This window comes from Stegodyphus dumicola, chromosome X1 (assembly GCF_044657685.1).
Source record: "Stegodyphus dumicola isolate Sdum_Otavi_A_Nest chromosome X1, ASM4465768v1".
Taxonomy (NCBI): Eukaryota; Metazoa; Arthropoda; class Arachnida; order Araneae; family Eresidae; genus Stegodyphus; species Stegodyphus dumicola.
Window position 1 is genome coordinate 186,281,449 of NC_140780.1, and position 18,680 is coordinate 186,300,128.

General features: G+C 33.1%; 1 protein-coding gene across 4 annotated transcripts in view; it reads left to right on the forward strand.

The window, feature by feature from the left end:
• The window catches only part of ClC-c (chloride channel protein 3), a 232,470-nt gene that overhangs the window by 188,965 nt on the left and 24,825 nt on the right, over window positions 1–18,680 (forward strand). For all 4 annotated transcript variants that reach the window (XM_035355011.2, XM_035355013.2, XM_035355012.2 and 1 more), the window contains 3 exons: window positions 4,160–4,274; window positions 13,504–13,599; window positions 17,382–17,440. In XM_035355011.2, the coding sequence (XP_035210902.1) occupies window positions 4,160–4,274; window positions 13,504–13,599; window positions 17,382–17,440 (270 nt within the window). The remainder of the gene's footprint in view (window positions 1–4,159; window positions 4,275–13,503; window positions 13,600–17,381; window positions 17,441–18,680) is intronic.

Here is an 18,680-nt window from a genome sequence, read left to right on the forward strand (position 1 = left end):
AATCATATTCCCGGAAATAGCTTTTCCCCCTTTTTCTGGATTAACGTAACCTATGTTGCGCGCCAGAGTACAGACAGGTGCACGTCCTTCTATTGGTCAAAGAATTGCGAAAACCGTAGAAAAGTCCGGTACATTCGGTATTCTTTTCCTCCCACCTAAATACTACACACGTTTGGATTTCTATCAAGATTTTAATAATTTGCATTCTCGTTCCGCGTGGTCAGTTCATATTCGTGTTTAGTATGATCGTTATGCTTATATTATGAGCATATGTATGAATATTTATAATAATATAGTTGTGTAGATAAATTTCCAAAAATGGTTGTACTTTTACACAAATTAGCTTTCTAAGGAATAATATTCGGAATGGCTTAAATAAAAGGAAAGTAATCGAATAGTCAATTTTTTTTCCCAATACATTATACAGTACGGAGGTTGGGAGGTTCTTCAATTTCACCGCAAAATCTCTAATACTGAAGCAGCGGACTTCTTCTTTTTTTTTTTTTTTTCCATTGTCCAATCTGGATTGAATAGGACTAAAAGTTTTGCCGTCTACCTAACCCAAGCGAAGAATGATTCTATTCCGGAAATTTAATGCAGTCTTTTCAAAATTAGAATCAAAAACACCCCCAATTTAGTAAGTCTCTTTCCATTCCTGTATTTAATTCTTTATTCTCCGAATACCGGCAGCTGTTGATTCCGATTGCGTAATATCATGTATGGAAGAATTACGCCGCGCATATTGCGCAATAACGTTTGCGGTATTTTGCAGAGATAATTAATTTTGATGTTCAGTCTGAGATTTTTAAGAGTTTTACTGTGCTTTCTAAGCAGAATATTTCTCAGTTCCGTTTTTCTATTTTTATATGATGCACATATCGAAATGTCAAAATCATTTATTTAGCCGAGAAATCTAAAGAACGGCTACAATCCCCCTCTCCTCTTTTTCCAGTTAAACTCGACTATACGGAATATTCGGCAATTTCCGAGTATGCGGGTTAGTTAAGCTTTTACTGTTAAAGGATGACTGCATGAAGCAATTTCCCGTCTCCTGATTTCAGAAATGTTCCTCTTTGTTACTTAAATTACTTTGCTTGGAATATATGTTAAGGGAAAATTGTTATGCAATGAAAATTTAGAAAATGTTCAGAATTTTGATTTAAGTTAAATTATTTAAATATTATAAGCGGAAAAATAAATTGTATTTATTATTAGGTACCAAGCGAATACAACTAATATAGCTTATTATTATTTATTTTCTATATTTTGAACTGAAATTTCATCATTAGATCTTGTAATATAGTTTAGTTCTGCATAGTTTTTTTCTCTCTCATTGTAAAGTAATTCTGTAAATTAAACTGTCATTTAAAATTAAAAAAAAAAAAAAAAAGTTAATTGTTTTCCATGGTTGAGGTAATGCTCATTCTCTTAATAAATATTGCATTGCTCATATTTTAAATTGCAAGTCTAATTTTTCTTTTAAGGTTATGCAGTTGTGTATAATGACAGGTGCTTATTTTTTTCTTAAAACGTGCTTGAAAAGTGCTTATAGGTGCTTATTTTTTTAACTGAAATGTGGCTACAAACCCTGTTTTATGTTGATGACTATGAAATGGAATAAATCATGAATTTCTTTATAATTCATTACCTGGGTAAAGACTACCTTTCTGTAGAATATAGTACAGTCAAAAGTCGTTAATTCGGACACCCATAATCCGGACCTCAAAGCTACAAACTTTCTGCGCATGCGTCGCGTTCACGCATATGCACAGGCGTTTACGAGAGCGCGTAAGACCTTTACGGCTGCTAGTATGTTTGTGCGCATGCGCGTTTAATGTTTGACGGAGGTATACGCTGAGCTAAAATTATCTAATTCAGTTAATGTTGCAGATTGCTTTGTTCCTTAATCTTTGAATTGGATCCGGCTTATTATTTTTTTAGACTGTTAGAGCAATTTCATAAAAGTAAGCTTGAACTTTCAATTATGTCAAATTGAATTTCCGATATATATTTACTAATATGTAATTTGGATCTACAAAGCGAAAGTATGTTTTGAAATCCGAAATCTGTTTATCGATTTCACCCCGCGGATTGGAAGTTGATCTGTCAGCACTATCCTTATCTTCAGGGCAGATGTTTTTATTTTATTTGGCTTATAATTCCTTACTAAGTGTAGTATTTCATCTCGATGTACTCCGTCTTTGATATGATTTAAATCAAGTTCCTCGTCATTATAATTCGCTTCCGATATTGAAGAAAGTGACCCAGAGGTTATTGAAAACGAAAACATTTCGTTTGACAAGTAAGTCGGTATTCTCGGCACAGCAATTACGGGACTTGAACAGTGGAACTTTGTAACTGAACAAGAAATTATGTCTGTTTATAGAATTAAAGAGAAAGTATTATCACAGAAAACGAAGCAACTTAAACAACTTACATTGAAAGAAATGTTTAATAAAGTAAACAAATAAATGTTAAGGTTTTTTTTTTTTTTTTTTTTGTAAATTTTGATACCCTTTAGATCATAATTGTTCTTTATTTCATAAATTACGGTTTCACATTTTTAATTTTATAATTTCTGCATGCCATCTTACCAGATTTAAACTGATGATCTATAATCCGGAAAAATCGATAATCCGGAATCGCCGAAATCCCGACGAGTCCGGATTAACGACTTTTGACTGTATTTCTTTAGTGTGAAAGCTCAGTAGCTTTATGGATTTTAAATCCTCTGTTGACAAATTCTTATGTAATTCCTTCAAATAGAAAGGCTTTAATAATAATTTTAACAGGACATGCAAGTATTGTAATCAACATATGTGTTATACTTCAGGAAAAGCTAACAAAGTAACAAAAAATAAGGTGCAAATGGTGTGCATCTACCAAGTAATTGTTCCCTAATGCTATGCAAGCAAGAAAGCTGCAGTGGTTAAAAATAATTTAAAGAAATGAACAGAGAAGAAAGCAATGAATAGGTTACTACATAAATTTCATGTTTATTCAGTTTATGCAGGTTTATTAACTCGTGTATGGATTTTAGAAGATTCTAATAAAACTTATTTGACTCGTTTGATAGCTGATTCATTACAGGCATTCAGTATTGTTATTTTATGGAAAAGAAATTATAATTCTCTGTTAATGAAGTGAATTTGGGCTGGAAAATACGAGTTCTGAAAGTTTCTCAAGAAAATTACTATTAGTCTAATTTCCAATAGCTTTTAAAAATTCAAAAGAATTTTCTTTTCAAAGACCCATTCTTGGGGAATGTATATCATTCTAGAAAGTATGGATTACTGAGATAGTTTTGCTGTCAGGGCATTGCATTTACCATATTTTCGTTCCATAGAATTTTCTATTGATCTGTAACTTCCACTTGCTTTATAATGAGTATTCTAATCTGTTTTCTCGTTTTTTTAAAATGATGTATTAAAATTTTAAAATTAAATTTAATTAGATTCTCTCATTAATTGCAAGAACTTGAGTTGTTTTATTTCTATACATTTTGCATGTGGGAGAATTAGCATAGTAGTGGCAGGCATTACATGTTTAGCAATAAGCAAAAAATGTTCTCACTTATGTTTCATAATTATTATCCTGTGCTTAAGATCCACTGGTACTTTTGTGAAGGCATTTACATCATATGCTTCAGCTGAACTTGGTTACTGCTTAGCAAAGTTAACAACTTTTAGGGGTTTGGGTCAAATATCCATTTGATGGATATTAACATGTTGTCATAGTTTAACTCTTTAACATGTTGTCATAGTTTTCATAAGCATTAGTAACAAAAAGTTAGACTGTTTCAGTTTCTGCTCTCAAAAGAATATGTTTAACTGGGTGCACAGAAAATCCTTGCCTTCATTTGAATTATTATTTTTACTGGAAATTCAAATGTATTTTGCAGTATGTATGGGAATTTATATAAAAAGATACTTTGGGAAAAATATCTCACACCCAAGTCATAACTTGTAAACAACAATTACATATGAAAAGAAAATCGGTGATAATATATTTGAAGAAAACACTTATCTTCTGTTTTGTCCATTCTGTACAGATCTATGCGTGTATTTGTTGCTAGAAATCAATACATTGTAGTGGTATACTTCAGTTTGTGTGTTTTATAAAAATTATGGGCATTTAATGAGTTTCCCCCTCCTTTCAGTATCTCTGGTTGTGATTATGTTTGAATTAACTGGAAGTGTGAACCACATTGTCCCACTTATGGCTGCAGTTATGGCCAGTAAATGGGTTGGAGATGCTCTTGGTAAAGAAGGAATGTATCCTTTTTCATAGATATATGTAATTGTTTTTAAGATTATTAGTATATGAGACTGGAAAACAAAATTTTTTTATAATATTTACTTTGTTGTGTGGATGTTATTCATGCATTTTCAAAGATAATGTTTACAAGTTTGTGATAGTACTTGATGCAGAACAGTCCAACTTTTTTTATTTCATTCTATTAACATTACATTCACATTTGCCATTCTTTGTCCAATCCTAAATCATCAAGACTGAGCTATCCAATACCAGCGTATAAATCATGCTTTTTACTCATCAGAATAAGTTAAATCAGCAAAAAAGCTTTATATAAGCTTTATATTATTTTAAAGTAGAATATTTAACAGCCATAAAATTAGGGGCAAAAACCAGAGCTCTTACTGCAGTATGTATTTTTAACCCATTCACAATGAGCGTGTCATATGCAAATCAGCAGCAAACATTATCTCATGGCCGGGTGTGTCATATTTCAATCGCCGTTTAATTCAACGATATGGCCGAGCGCACCACATTTGACTTCTTAGATAGAACATTTAATTAGTATTTTTTGTTGCCACTAGATGTAGGTGTGTGTCTGTTATGGGAAAATACACTCTTTTACAAAAAAATTGAAGCACCAAGAAGGACTTTTGTGATAGTGACGAAGTTTGGTACTTATATACTCTTTTGAAATAATGCTTCCCTTTTGTTGTTTGCACATTGAATTTTTATAAAAGACAGTTTTAATATTTTATGTGTTGTGTTAAATAAAATCTACAATTGTGTGGATATTTTTCCATATATATGTCGTATCCGTAAGTGCAACACAGCCACCAGAGGGCCTCACATATGCGCCAGCAGCGAGAGCGAGCTGAAAGAGGAGTATGACATATAGACAGTCAGTCTTCTATCCCACGCGAAGGTGGTAAGATGTAGGTCTACACGTGAAGGTGCTACATAATGAACTGTATGTTTCCACCGAAGGTGGTAACTTGACTGCATATACAACAGCTAGTGCGAGTAGGCCCTAAGCTAATATTTAAATTCTAAACGTGATAAAGAACTGTGTTTATATCTAACAAGTGTGAGAAGGTGCAACAGCACTTGTATTTAATTTAATCTGTACCTTTTCTGTTATTATATTAAATGTTCTGTGGTGTGGAAAACGTTGGACTTGTTAACGGCCCACGAACAGGCTGGCTGCATGGGTGTTTTCTTGGTTTGCCCTATGTGTAACGTGTATACGAGCCATTTTCCCTTAGAAAGTCCTCCACGAAGGCATCCCTCTCCTTAGGCAGATAGCCTTAGTGTGCTTTGCCGTAATTAAATAAACCAAACCAAACCTAGACTAGCATCCTCAAATCCTCTACCACAGAAAATCTGGGAGCCTGTTCGGGATATTTGGATACTTCAGAGAAGGTAATGTGAAAACTTTGCTTTATTTCTTTCTTGAGGATAGTGATACTTTTGTTTCGTGTCTAAAATGAGCTTCTTAAATAATTTAAAGAAAAGTGATTTAATAGTAATTGCGGAACAAATCAGGGAGACTGTTCCAGAAAATGCCAAAAAAGCTGACATTAAAAAAATTATCCAAAATTCTGATGCCTTCAAATTGAACGTTGAATTTGTTCGTGGCATGGTCAAATCTATCGCCGAGGATCGGACGACTACAACAAGTAATGAACACTATCTGTTAGAGATCGAACATCTTAAAATAGTTCAAATTGAGAAGCAGATTGAGCTTGAAAATTTAAAATCACAATCATTCTCGGGTGATAGAAGAAACGAGCAGACTAGTGTTGAAGATATCATTAAAAGGGTCAAAACATTAACTATAGCTGTACCCCAGAAACCGGAAGCTCTGCATTTGTTTTTTCAGTCACTTGAGAAAACTTTTACTACTAAAATTGTACCAGTGGAGTTAAAATCAGAAGTGTTGATTAATTTATTAGGCGATAAATGTAATAACGTTTTAACGTATGTTTCTAAACAAGAGATCGCGGATTAAGATAAATTAAAAACTCTAATCTTGAAAGAATTTCAGCTGACACCGTGTGAATGTTTGAATTATTTTTAAAATGCGCAGAGACATTCATCTGAATCCCATGTTCAGTTCGCGTCTCGACTCAATGCAACTTTCTATTATTGTAAGTAGATGACTTTAAGAAATTGTGTGATCTTATTATATCTGGTAAGTTGTATGTAACTCTGGATTCTAAGACAAAGGAACATATTAGTGTTCGGGAGTGTCAGTTGGTTCCCACCTAATCAATTGGTGAAGAGAATGTGATTTATTTTATTCATCCAGGGGTAAATCTTTAGCTGATACCAGTAACACGCAAATCGAAACTCCAGAAAATAAAAAGCTTAATTTTTCCAGAAACAATCTTAAAAAAGCTCAGAGCAATTTCAAGGATTCAAGAAAGCTTGTAAATCAGAATAGTAGTAAAACAGAACATATTTGCTATGTATGTGGGAGTAAAGGAGAATTGTTTCATTTTGCGAGAAATTGTCCCAAACGGTTAGAAAAGGAGGAAAGTTTGTCTCAAAAAAAGGTATCTGGGTTAAAGATTGGATCAAATAATGCAGGTAGAAATAAGTTAGAATTTATTGAACTGTTGAATGATGGTAAGAAAATAAAATGTTTAATAGATTCTGGAAGTGAATTGATAGTTGTAAAGAAATCTCATTTTCCGAATAAAATATTGTGGATCTATAGAACTCAAAAGTTTGTTTGGTCACGTGGTTAAAGCGAAAATGGCTAAGTTTATTTTTTCTTTATGCGAAAGCAAAAAACAAAAAGAAATAGACTCAGCAATGGTTCATGACCTAATTACAGAATGCTTTATGCTGCCTTCTTGTCTAGCTGACATCTATTCGGACGGAGTGGTGATTACACAATATGAAAATGATTCCATCTCTTTGGAAAGTAATTTTTTTTCTTTTATTTCTGCAGCCATTGAGGGAGACAGTGAAAGAGATTTATTGCACATTAAAGATGAAGGATTACACAATACTGTTTCCACTCTTATTAATTAGTATAAACTGTTAGAAAAGCCATGCAGTACAGATTTAAAAATGAAAGTAATATTAAAAGATGAAATTCCAGTTTCTCAGCTTTCGAGGAGAATTCCTTTTGCTGACCAAAAATTTGTTTATGATCAATTAGATGAATGGTTAAAGGATGGGATTTTAAAGCCATCGTGTTCAGAATATATTTCACCAATTGTTTTGTGTAGAAAAAAATCAGGCAAGACACGAATTTGTGTTGACTTCAGGCGGTTAAATAAAAAAATAGTTAAGGATTCTTTTCCCATGGCACAAGTATAAGAGGTTTTAGATCGTTTGGATGAAGCAGTTTTTTTGACATTAGACTTAAAAAATGCCTTTTTTCATGTTCTGGTGGAGGAAAACTGCACTAAATATTGGGCATTTATTACTCATGCAGGCTTCTACAAGTTTCTAAAAGCACCTTTTGGTTTGTGCACGTCCCCTAGTGTGTTCCAAAGATTTATAATATGTTTAGAGATTTAATTCTTGATGACACTGTTGTTAATTACATGGACAATTTTATTATTCTAGCAGGAAACGAGAACAAAGCTCTGGAAAAGTTAAAACGTGTTTTAGAAGTAGCCAAAGAATACTGTTTGGAGATCAATTTTAAGAAATGTCAACTTTTGAAAAGGAAAATATAATTTCTTGGGTATGTTATTGAGGATTGCACAATTCCCCCCTCTACTGAAAAAAACCAGGGCTGTTCAAAATTTCCTGGAACCCAAAGTCCTTAAGCAGATTCAAAGTTTCTTGGGTCTTACTGTTTTTTAGGAAATTTATTGCCAACTATTCAAAAATAGCGAAACAACTAAGTGATCTTTGTAATGAAGCAGAATTAAAATCTGGGCCTGAACAAAAAGAAGCATTTAATAAATTGAAAGAACTTTTATTGACAAGTCCGGTTCTTCATATTTTTAAACAAGGAGCACCATTAGAATTGCATACAGATGCAAGCAGTCATGGTTTCGGCGCTGTATTGCTACAAAAGTCAGATGATGGGCAGTTACACCCCATTTACTTCATGAGTAAAAAAACTAGTCTCCAGCATGAGAAGCTATCTAGTTATGAGCTTGAAGTTTTAGCTATAGTTGAAGCTCTAAAGAAATTCAGGAATTACCTTTTAGGATCTAAGGTTAGAATAATTACTGACTGTGACGCCTTCCAGAAGACTGCGTTAAAAAAAGATTTAACTCTTAAAGTGGCAAGATGGGTGTTACTACTAGAAGATTTTGACTATGAAATTGTTCACAGATCTGGGCATCAAATGAGGCATGTGGATTCGTTAAGTAGAAACGCTGTCATGATGGTTACTTGTTCTCAGGGAGAAGTTACAGCCAAAATTGCAGCTGCGCAAAGAAGTGATGAGCATCTCCAGTTGCTAAAATCCTTAGTCGAGCAAGGACTAAAGAAAGATTTCCTAGTGAAAAATGGAGTATTATACAAGTTCGACAGTGGTCGCGAGTTACTTGTGGTACCCGAAGCATTAGAGCTAGAAATCATATGTAGTATCCACAACACTTTGCAGTGTCTAAAACAGAAGATCTGCTGAAAATCGACTTTTATATTCGTAACCTTGGAAAACGAATTGAACAAGTCATTTCAAATTGTCTAGAATGTATTTTGTGTAACTGAAAATGAGGTAAGGGTGAAGGGTTGCTGAATCCCATACCAAAAGATAGTATCTCTTTGAGCACTTTTCATATCGATTTTATAGGACAAATAAGAACTACAATCATATCTTAACCATGGTTGATGCATTCATGAAGTTCATGTGGCTCTGTCCAGTAAAGTCTGCATCAGCTCAAGAGGCATTGCAGAAGCTGAAACTGCAATAATCAACTTTTGGTAATCTTTTGAGAATAACAAGGGACTAAGGTACGGCGTTTACCTCTAAAGATTTTGAAGATTACTGTAATCAAGAGAAGATTCAGCACATATTTAAAACTACAGCCGTTCCTAGAGGAAATGGACAAGTGGAAAGAATTCATCTCAGTCTGATTCCAGTCCTACCCAAATTATCCATAGATTATCTAACCAAGTGGTACAAATATGTTGGAGATGTACAAAGGATCTTGAAGAGCACTAAGAGCAGAAGCACAAAGAGTTCTCCATTTGAGCTCCTCACTGGTGTTAAAATGAGAAATCGAGAGGACTTAAAGATTATGGAAATTCTCGAAGAAAAAGAAGGCAATATTATGATGAAAGATCGAAAAGATATGAGAGAAGAAGCAAGGAAAAACATTCTAAAAATTCAGGAAAAGAATAGAAAAACATACCACAAGAAGAGAAAAGAGGCACATGTATACAATGTGAATGACCTAGTTGCCATACAAAGAACGCAGTAGGGAGGTGGTCTAAAGTTAAGGCCAAAGTTCTTCGTATCATGTAACAGCGAGGAAAGGTAAAGATCATTACCAGGTGGAAAAAGTAGGACACCATGAAGGTCCCTGGATGTACCACTACAGCAGCTGATCACGTGAAGGGTTGGACTGCTACTGTCTAGGACTATGTGTGGTTCTTCTGCACTTTTTGTTTTTTAAATTTATTTTCAAGTGCTGTCTTGATGTTCCAGTGTCGCTGATCTGTGTTTTCAAGGGCGAAAAGTGTCAGGATGAACGAGTTGTGGTATCCGTAAGTGCAACACAGCCCCCAGAGGGCCTCACCTATGCACCAGCAAGCTGAAAGAGGAGTATGACATGTACACAGTCTTCTATCCCATGCGAAGGTGGTAAGATGTAGGTCTACATGTGAAGGTGTTAAATAATGAACTGTATGTTTCCATGAGAAGGTGGTAACTTGACTGCATATACGACAGCTGGTGCAAGTAGGCCCTAAGCTGATATTTACATTCTAAAAGTGATAAAGAACTGTGTTTATATCTAACAAGCGCGAGAAGGTGCAACAGCACTTGTATTTAATTCAATCTGTACCTTTTCTGTTATTTTATTAAATGTTCTGTAGTGTGGAAAACGTTGAACTTGTTAATGGACTGTAGACTAGCATCCACAACTCCCCTACCACATATATTTACTTGTTTTCGGGATAAGGGAAAAATTATATTATTCTAGAATGAGTATTTTATAAAACTTTTAAGGAAAATATAATAATAAAGGTTTTAAATTAATTCTGACGATTACCTGAATGTTCTTCTCATAATGTACCAAAAATTGGAACAGTTGGATGAAAAATTTAATTTATACAAATTTTTTTCCAAAGTTGGGCTTAGCAGCACAAATTGCCCGTCCCCACAAGATGACGCATCCGGTACACAGCGTCCCATGAGAACGCTTCGGTAACAAAGGTGCCCGACATGAATGGGTTAATTTTGTTATTAGGCGCTTGCAAAAAGGACTCTTGAAGCAAAGCCTGACAGTCCAGTGAAGCATTTGGAGAAAGGGCTGCATCCAGACATTCAATAATGTGCAACTAATATAGAGGGTACCCTTTCAGATAGGAGTAGGGAGGCCTTTGGCTGGTGCAAGTAGGCCCTAAGCTGATATTTAAATTCTAAAAGTGGTAAAGAACTGTGTTTATATCTAACAAGCGCGAGAAGGTGCAACAGCACTTGTATTTAATTCAATCTGTACCTTTTCTGTTATTTTATTAAATGTTCTGTAGTGTGGAAAACGTTGAACTTGTTAATGGACTGTAGACTAGCATCCACAACTCCCCTACCACATATATTTACTTGTTTTCGGGATAAGGGAAAAATTATATTATTCTAGAATGAGTATTTTATAAAACTTTTAAGGAAAATATAATAATAAAGGTTTTAAATTAATTCTGACGATTACCTGAATGTTCTTCTCATAATGTACCAAAAATTGGAACAGTTGGATGAAAAATTTAATTTATACGAATTTTTTTCCAAAGTTGGGCTTAGCAGCACAAATTGCCCGTCCCCACAAGATGACGCATCCGGTACACAGCGTCCCATGAGAACGCTTCGGTAACAAAGGTGCCCGACATGAATGGGTTAATTTTGTTATTAGGCGCTTGCAAAAAGGACTCTTGAAGCAAAGCCTGACAGTCCAGTGAAGCATTTGGAGAAAGGGCTGCATCCAGACATTCAATAATGTGCAACTAATATAGAGGGTACCCTTTCAGATAGGAGTAGGGAGGCCTTTGGCCTGAGTTTGAATTTGGCGGAGGTGCGGTTACTTGTAAGTATATAGTGATCTTGCAGTATGAGGAACTTAATATACTGTCGTGTTAAAACTTTGCTTGAGAGGTTATTAGGAGAAGAGCAGTGGGAGTACCTCGAATTTGTTTCTCGCGGCATTATCCTTTAAAATTGTATCATCACCTGTAAGGTGCCTAAGCCAACGACTAAAGCAACCCTGGCTTCTTAGCCACAAAACTCATAGACCTGATCTGATTGTAGGTTCAGATTAACTATGACTAATGCAGAGAGGGATGCCATTAAAATGGATAGAGGTGGTTTTACTACATAAAAATTTTCAGCTGGAAGATTTAGGCTTGATGAAAGTGGAGGCTGGTATCTGAAACATAAAATATGTTCATCTGCTGGGTAACATTTGCATTATATGTAAACATACTTCAGCTTATATGTAAACATACTTCAACAAGTATCTGATGTTGAGAGTTCTGAATTATTCTAAATTGTTTTGTTAAGTGTCAATGTCTGAGGGTATTACCGCGACCAGAATTTCCTATGACTGTTGTGATTAAAGGTAATTTATTTTCATTCGCTTATGCTTTTCCATAGATCATGCTACTACGAATTCATCTTTCAATTCGGTGTAAGTTTCTCTGCATTGGCTGTTGAATAATGTATGCTTTGGGGGGGGAATTGCATTCAAAGTATAATCCTCAGAGGGGGTGTTTTCTAGTAGACTTGGATTTATTTATTCATGGAAAATGATTAAGACTCTTTTTCATGCTAGTAAGGGTTTCTATACTTTACAATTTTTGTGGTATCCTGAATAATCAAATTATAAGAAATTTAAATATATTGGCTTTTTTGTTGTTGCTGTTGTTGTCAGCTTCACATTTCGTAATCATGAGTGATTTTTTCGACATTTTTAACCATTCTACCCATTGTGTTGATAATCAGCTTTGTTACCATAATGATCTAGTATTAGTACGTTTGGCATCCTGTGTTTAATGGAGCTCAATGAGAATAGAGATTTTTTTAAGTATGAGTAATCCTAAGCTAATATCTTTGAAAATATGATGTAACATTTGAGGACTGAAATATGCTTTAAATAGTAAGCTTATATAATTTAACAATGCCTGTACCATTTTCTGGAATTAAAGATTTTTGCTGCATGACACTGTTCAGTTAAATGCTTGCTCTGTCATGGATTCTGTGATAAAATGTAGGCCGTGGAATTTTTTTTAATTAAAAATCAAAATGCTTTTAATGTGTACTGCATTTATTTTATCCTTAGCTGATTTTGCTGTACAGTACTGTGTGTCTGCATAACTGTGATCTTCTTTTATTTATAATTACTTGAAAAAGTAGAGTAGTTCCACTAATATATTCTATAATAATTTCTGAATAGTTATATTAATATAGTTTTGTGATTATTTGAAAAAGTAGAACAGAGATGAACTAGTTTTTTAGACAGAATAAACTTTTTTATATTGAATTTTGTATTAATTATAGTTTAGCTTTTAATTAAGCATTATCATTTAGTGAAATAAAGTTTCTGTATGTACGAAGCTCAATACAATATCCTTCTTCTTCATTGGCTTGAAAACCAAGGGTGAAACCTGGCCTTCTCCAGGAGTCTGTTCTTTTGAAAACTTTTTCACTTTTTGACCTTTATATGTTTAGGTCATTTTCAACTTGCACAGCATTTAACATATGAAAACTTAAAATGTAGTTTCTAGTAATGTACAGTGAAATTTTCTTAAGACTCCATTCACGGTTCCACGATTTATTTTCCACATGACTATTATATATAAAGAGTTAATTTTATGAATAAGAACCATATTCATATTAAAATATTTTTAATTAAAGTTCTTGCATCGGAAGCTGCTCTTGTTTAAAATAGTATGAAAACCATAAAATCATGATGATTCTCTGCGATGGTAGAACTATCCTTCTTCTGATAAACTGAAATATGCTAACTTTTATATTAAGTGAATGATTTATTAATAGTGAAAAAATTACTGTATTTAATAGTGTTTGTGTGAGGCGTTAATTTTCTGAGTATTAAACAGCTATGATGCACATATTCATTTAAATGGATATCCGTTTTTGGATAGTAAAGAAGAATTTACTCATACAACTTTAGCTGCTGATGTAATGAGACCAAAGTAAGTATTTTTATGTTAAATTATTTGCATTTTAGAGCATTACAGCATCATGAAATATTAAATATTCATTTCAGAAAATCAGAGAAAAAAATTTTATGACTAAATTCATCATTTCCTTTGTTTAGGTCTCTATATATATGACTGCTCATAATTAAGCAATATGAGCATTTGCATGGAATTTGGAGATTATTAAAATAACCAAAAATTTATATATATATAAATTATAGCTTCTAAATGCAAATATATGTATGGATTTATAAGCTGGTATGCGTGCATGTCTTGCTGTAACTGAGGAGAGCAATTACCGTATTTGCTGTCTTGTAAGACGCACCCCCTTTTTTATACACATTTTTGAAGGATAAAACTTTATTACTGATTTTATAAATGAATTTACAGTATTTTAAATGTAAAGTAATACAAATACAAAGAAATGCTTTCTTCAAATACCCAATCTACGAGTTGTGTTTTTAGATCCTCTTCTTGATTCCACCAAGTTCTTATCATTTTCTCAGTTATGGGTGGCTCGAAATGCCTCTCTGCAGCCCTGTTTCCATGTTGCAATCACGCATAGCTTGTATGCTATGTTATAGCAATACCGACATTGTTTTTGAGCCATAAATTGCCAACAAATTTAAGAAAATTGAACTGTAGAAATTTCACACACAAGTCGTCCACAAAAATTGGAAAGCCCAAATGAATCCTGCTGTGATCATCGATGACAATGCATGCACATTCACTGAACTTTATGTATCTGTAATATTCCCACACTCCGCAAGGAAAACAAAAAAAAATCCCATCACTCTGAATAGGGGAAATTTCCAGAAATGAATGTAATCAAAAGGTGAGTATCCATGTATAAGACGCACCCCGTTTTTCTGACCTATTTTAAAACAAAAAATATGCATCTTATATACCGGCAAATACAGTAATTTATTATGCTCTGAAATAGTTACCTTTATCCTTAAATGCAACGAAAACATCATTATTTATAAATATGTTTTTAATTTCTTTATGGTGTATTTTTGGTATATGAATGTGCATTGCATTAATAATAATAATCATCAGCATTCTTTCATTTATTTTACAGCAAGTAAGAAATAATTTTAAAATATTGTGCATATTTTCATACTATAAAACCAAAGGCAGAAATTATTAGAATTGCTGAACTTGGCTATTTAATTATTCAGTGTAATTTATATTTTCTAAATTGTCATTTAATTAAACTTTGATTTTTAAATCAACAGTTTTTCAAATTTTAATGAAAGCATTTCCTGTGTTGTTTTAAATGAAATATACTGTTCTTAAAAATATTTATAGTCATTGATATCATGTACCTTTTTACAGAGCACTCAAATAAAATTAATTCTCAATTTTCAGACATTGACAGCATAATATAAATTTTGTAAGGTATGTTTACGTAAGGCAGTTCTGTTTTATTAATATGTCTGTTCTACTACTCTTTCATGTAGAGAATTGCAAGTATGATGATAGCCAATGTCACTTAGTTTAGGTATATAGTCCCTTGATCCATGTTTAGTAACTCAAGTTTGATAGTATAAGACAACTTACCAGTTGATATATGAAATCACTTTTCTACTACATTAGGCATCTGTGAACAGTTTAGAGCGCAGCCCTTTTTGAGAAAGAAGTTTCTTCTTTTTCTTGTGTGTGAGAGTGTCAGCTTTGATTTAAACCAAAACTTTGATTGAAGTCATACAGTATGAAATTGTGTTATCATGTTACTATGTATCACAGAATGGTTTTCCTGAATGTCAGTGCTGGTTGTGTTTTACCATTTGATTGCTGTCAAAGCAGGTGATGGACTTCAGCCTTTGACATTGATTCAGGCAAACATAGAAGTTATGGATGTGTAAATCTGAAAGATTAAAATCATGATAAAATATGAATGAAGGATTGATTCTCTTTCATTATTGTGCTGCACCGTAGTCTCCTGCTGTATCCCCTCACAGTTACTGATAACTCAGCCTAATATACTGGCATCAATATTACCACTTGTAAACTTTTCAGTCTGGATGTCATTCTTCTCCATTCTGGTTGGTGCAACTACATTCTGCATATGGTATTTATATTTACATATGTTGTACTCTAAAACTGGATAACTTAGGTGTGACATCTTAGAACTCTATGAATGGGTCTGGCAAGTTATTACCACCCAGACTGTTTCATGTAGTGATGTGTCACCTAGGGAGTTGTAGAAAATTTTGAAAGTTAACAGCATACTTAAAACATAGTAGTCAATAAGTTCAGATCTTAAATAATTTTATAGTTATATTATTGAGACTTGCATTTTCAGCAAGCCTAGCACCTATGGTCTTTTTTTATTGAGAAGCACGTTCAACTTCTTGCCTTTTTTGTTACACTGTGCTTGTAAATGGCACCATAGCCTGTGGCCAATGAGCATGATGAGGACTGCTATCATTCCATTTTAATCTGTTTTGTAATCAAGTTGAAATCTTGCACTATGCACAGTTACAATTGCAACAGATACTGATATTCTTTATTGTAATGTGCAAGGCATTTTTTTAGACCTTGTAAGCAATATTTTCTTGTTCTGCTGTTAATCAGAGTAGACTCCTTTATATGTACATTATACAAAGCTATAGATAAATGAGAATAGTAGTATGGAAGATATCTTTGTTGAATAAAAGCATCTTCAATTATTCACAGCTGCAAAATTCTGTAATTTTACTCTTGCAGGTACATTCGATCATATTACAAAGTTGTTTGCTCTATTTGATCCACAAAACTACCTAGTTCCACCTTAGAATTTCAATAACTGTGCCACCCTAGTTGTAACGAGGGCTAGTTATGATAATATGCACAAGATCTAAACTTGCGTTGGGGAAGTAAATTTTTAATTGTAAAATTGTTGTGGCTTATAGGCACTTAAAATCTCCTTTCATGAGATATTTATATTAAGAATGACAAGTGTAAAGTTAGATTATGGAAAGAGTGATATAGTGAATAACTATATCTTTGTTGAATAAAAGCATCTTCAATTGTTCACAGCTGCAAAATTCTGTAATTTTACTCTTGCAGGTACATTCGATCTATATCTCTATACTTTATTGTAATGTGCAAGGCATTTTTTAGACCTTGTAAGCAATATTTTCTTGTTCTGCTGTTAATCAGAGTAGACTCCTTTATATGTACATTATACAAAGCTATAGATAAATGAGAATAGTAGTATGGAAGGTATCTTTGTTGAATAAAAGCATCTTCAATTGTTCACAGCTGCAAAATTCTGTAATTTTACTCTTGCAGGTACATTCGATCATATTTATTTTCATGTTAGTTTTTTTGTCAGCTTTCATTGGAAGTAATATTCCGGATTTGGTATTTTTGCTAGTAATGTTTTAAACTTATGTACAGGTAAAATAATTGCGTGTTATTCTTAATTTGTATTGCCACAAGTGATTGTTCATATTTAACACAAGTTGTGCCTTTAATGTTTAATTTTCAATTAAAATTAAAAGGTTAATTTAAACCTTTTTCAGTATTTTGTGACTATTTAAGGTATAACAGTAACTCACTGTCTTGTCTAATGGGGTTTGTAAGACTTAACTTTAGTATCCAGATACAATAGCAACCCTGCAAATTGACTTCTCAAACATATGAATCTTTTAGGTTTATTGCAGGAATATGTATTTCCGAATTTTTATTGCTTGAATAGATAATGATGTTTTCATCAGTAGATTTTATATATATATATATACTTTGAAATACACAGTAACTACAAAACTAAATAATTATTATTATAGGAGGAATGAAGGTCCTTTGTGTGTCATTACTCAAGACAGTATGACAGTGGACAACATAGGTACATTAATTTTTTAATATTATTGCATATGGTTTCTTTATAGTTATAAATGTATGTACTATGCTTCTGTAACTTTTTTATTTAACTTTCATATTTTCTTTCTTATCAAATGGTTAAAGTTGCCTTTTGAACATTTCAAAGAATATAAAAATCAGTTATGACTCATTCTCAATTATATTTTGCTTTGCTCATTGAATGAAATAACATATTTGCTTTAGAGGTGTTTCTGCAGTTTTTGTCTTATGTAGTACTGTAAACTCCTGAATAATCAGGGTAATACTGGGTGCAATCTCCTGTTATTAATAACAGAGTTTATCCAACAGCTGTTAATAAAGCAGAGGGAAAAGGAATAACCTGTATTATTGTTGGGAAAATGAACACTCCTGACTTTAAGTTAATTTTATCTGAGTGGCAGGAAATAACTGCTTTTAACAACAGAACATAAGTTTTATTTATAGCAATGCAGGTTCCAAAAGAATAAAAATTTTATCTATCATTGATTAGAGAATTCAATGCAGTTTCCAGTCTGTAATAAGTAACAACTATTCAAAAAACTAGTATAGCTTGTCAATAACTAACATTCTATCACCTCTAGTTAACTTAATTCCTAGAAGTCTACATAAATTTCAACATTAAATCCTTATTTCTTTAAAAAAACTGATACTTAAATAAAGTATGAATTTCAATTACTAAAGATACTGTACTTTGATTTCTTTACTAATAATTTTATAAGTTCAAGGTCCTAGGAATTCTAATTTCACAACCGCATGCAGATAATTTTGAGAAAGTGTCACAGAGCTGTTTTACCTATTCTGTATTCATTTTATTTTCATCACTTTTGAACTAAACTGGGTCTTTTGTTGATTCAATAACATCTTGATCTTCTACAATTTCGAAAGATAAATTTTGTGAATTGCCTGTAGTGATATGCCCAATGGTGCACAATTCTAATTTTACCCCCATACCTTGAGATTTACACTCTGGCTAATGACCAGTCTAAATATGTTTTTTTATTATATCTTTAACCCCTTCGCGCCGACTGTCAGTCTACGTGCCAGCAACGAACACACTCACCTCCCGGCTGACACGCAGGCGTGCCAGAGCATTTTCCCGTTTACTACCGACTGTCACATATTTGTGCCAGTGTCCTGGAATGTTTTTCAAACATAATTTCTGCCACAAGATGGCACTGTATGTCCATATGGTTTCAGATACATGTACATTAGACCTTCTACTCGAA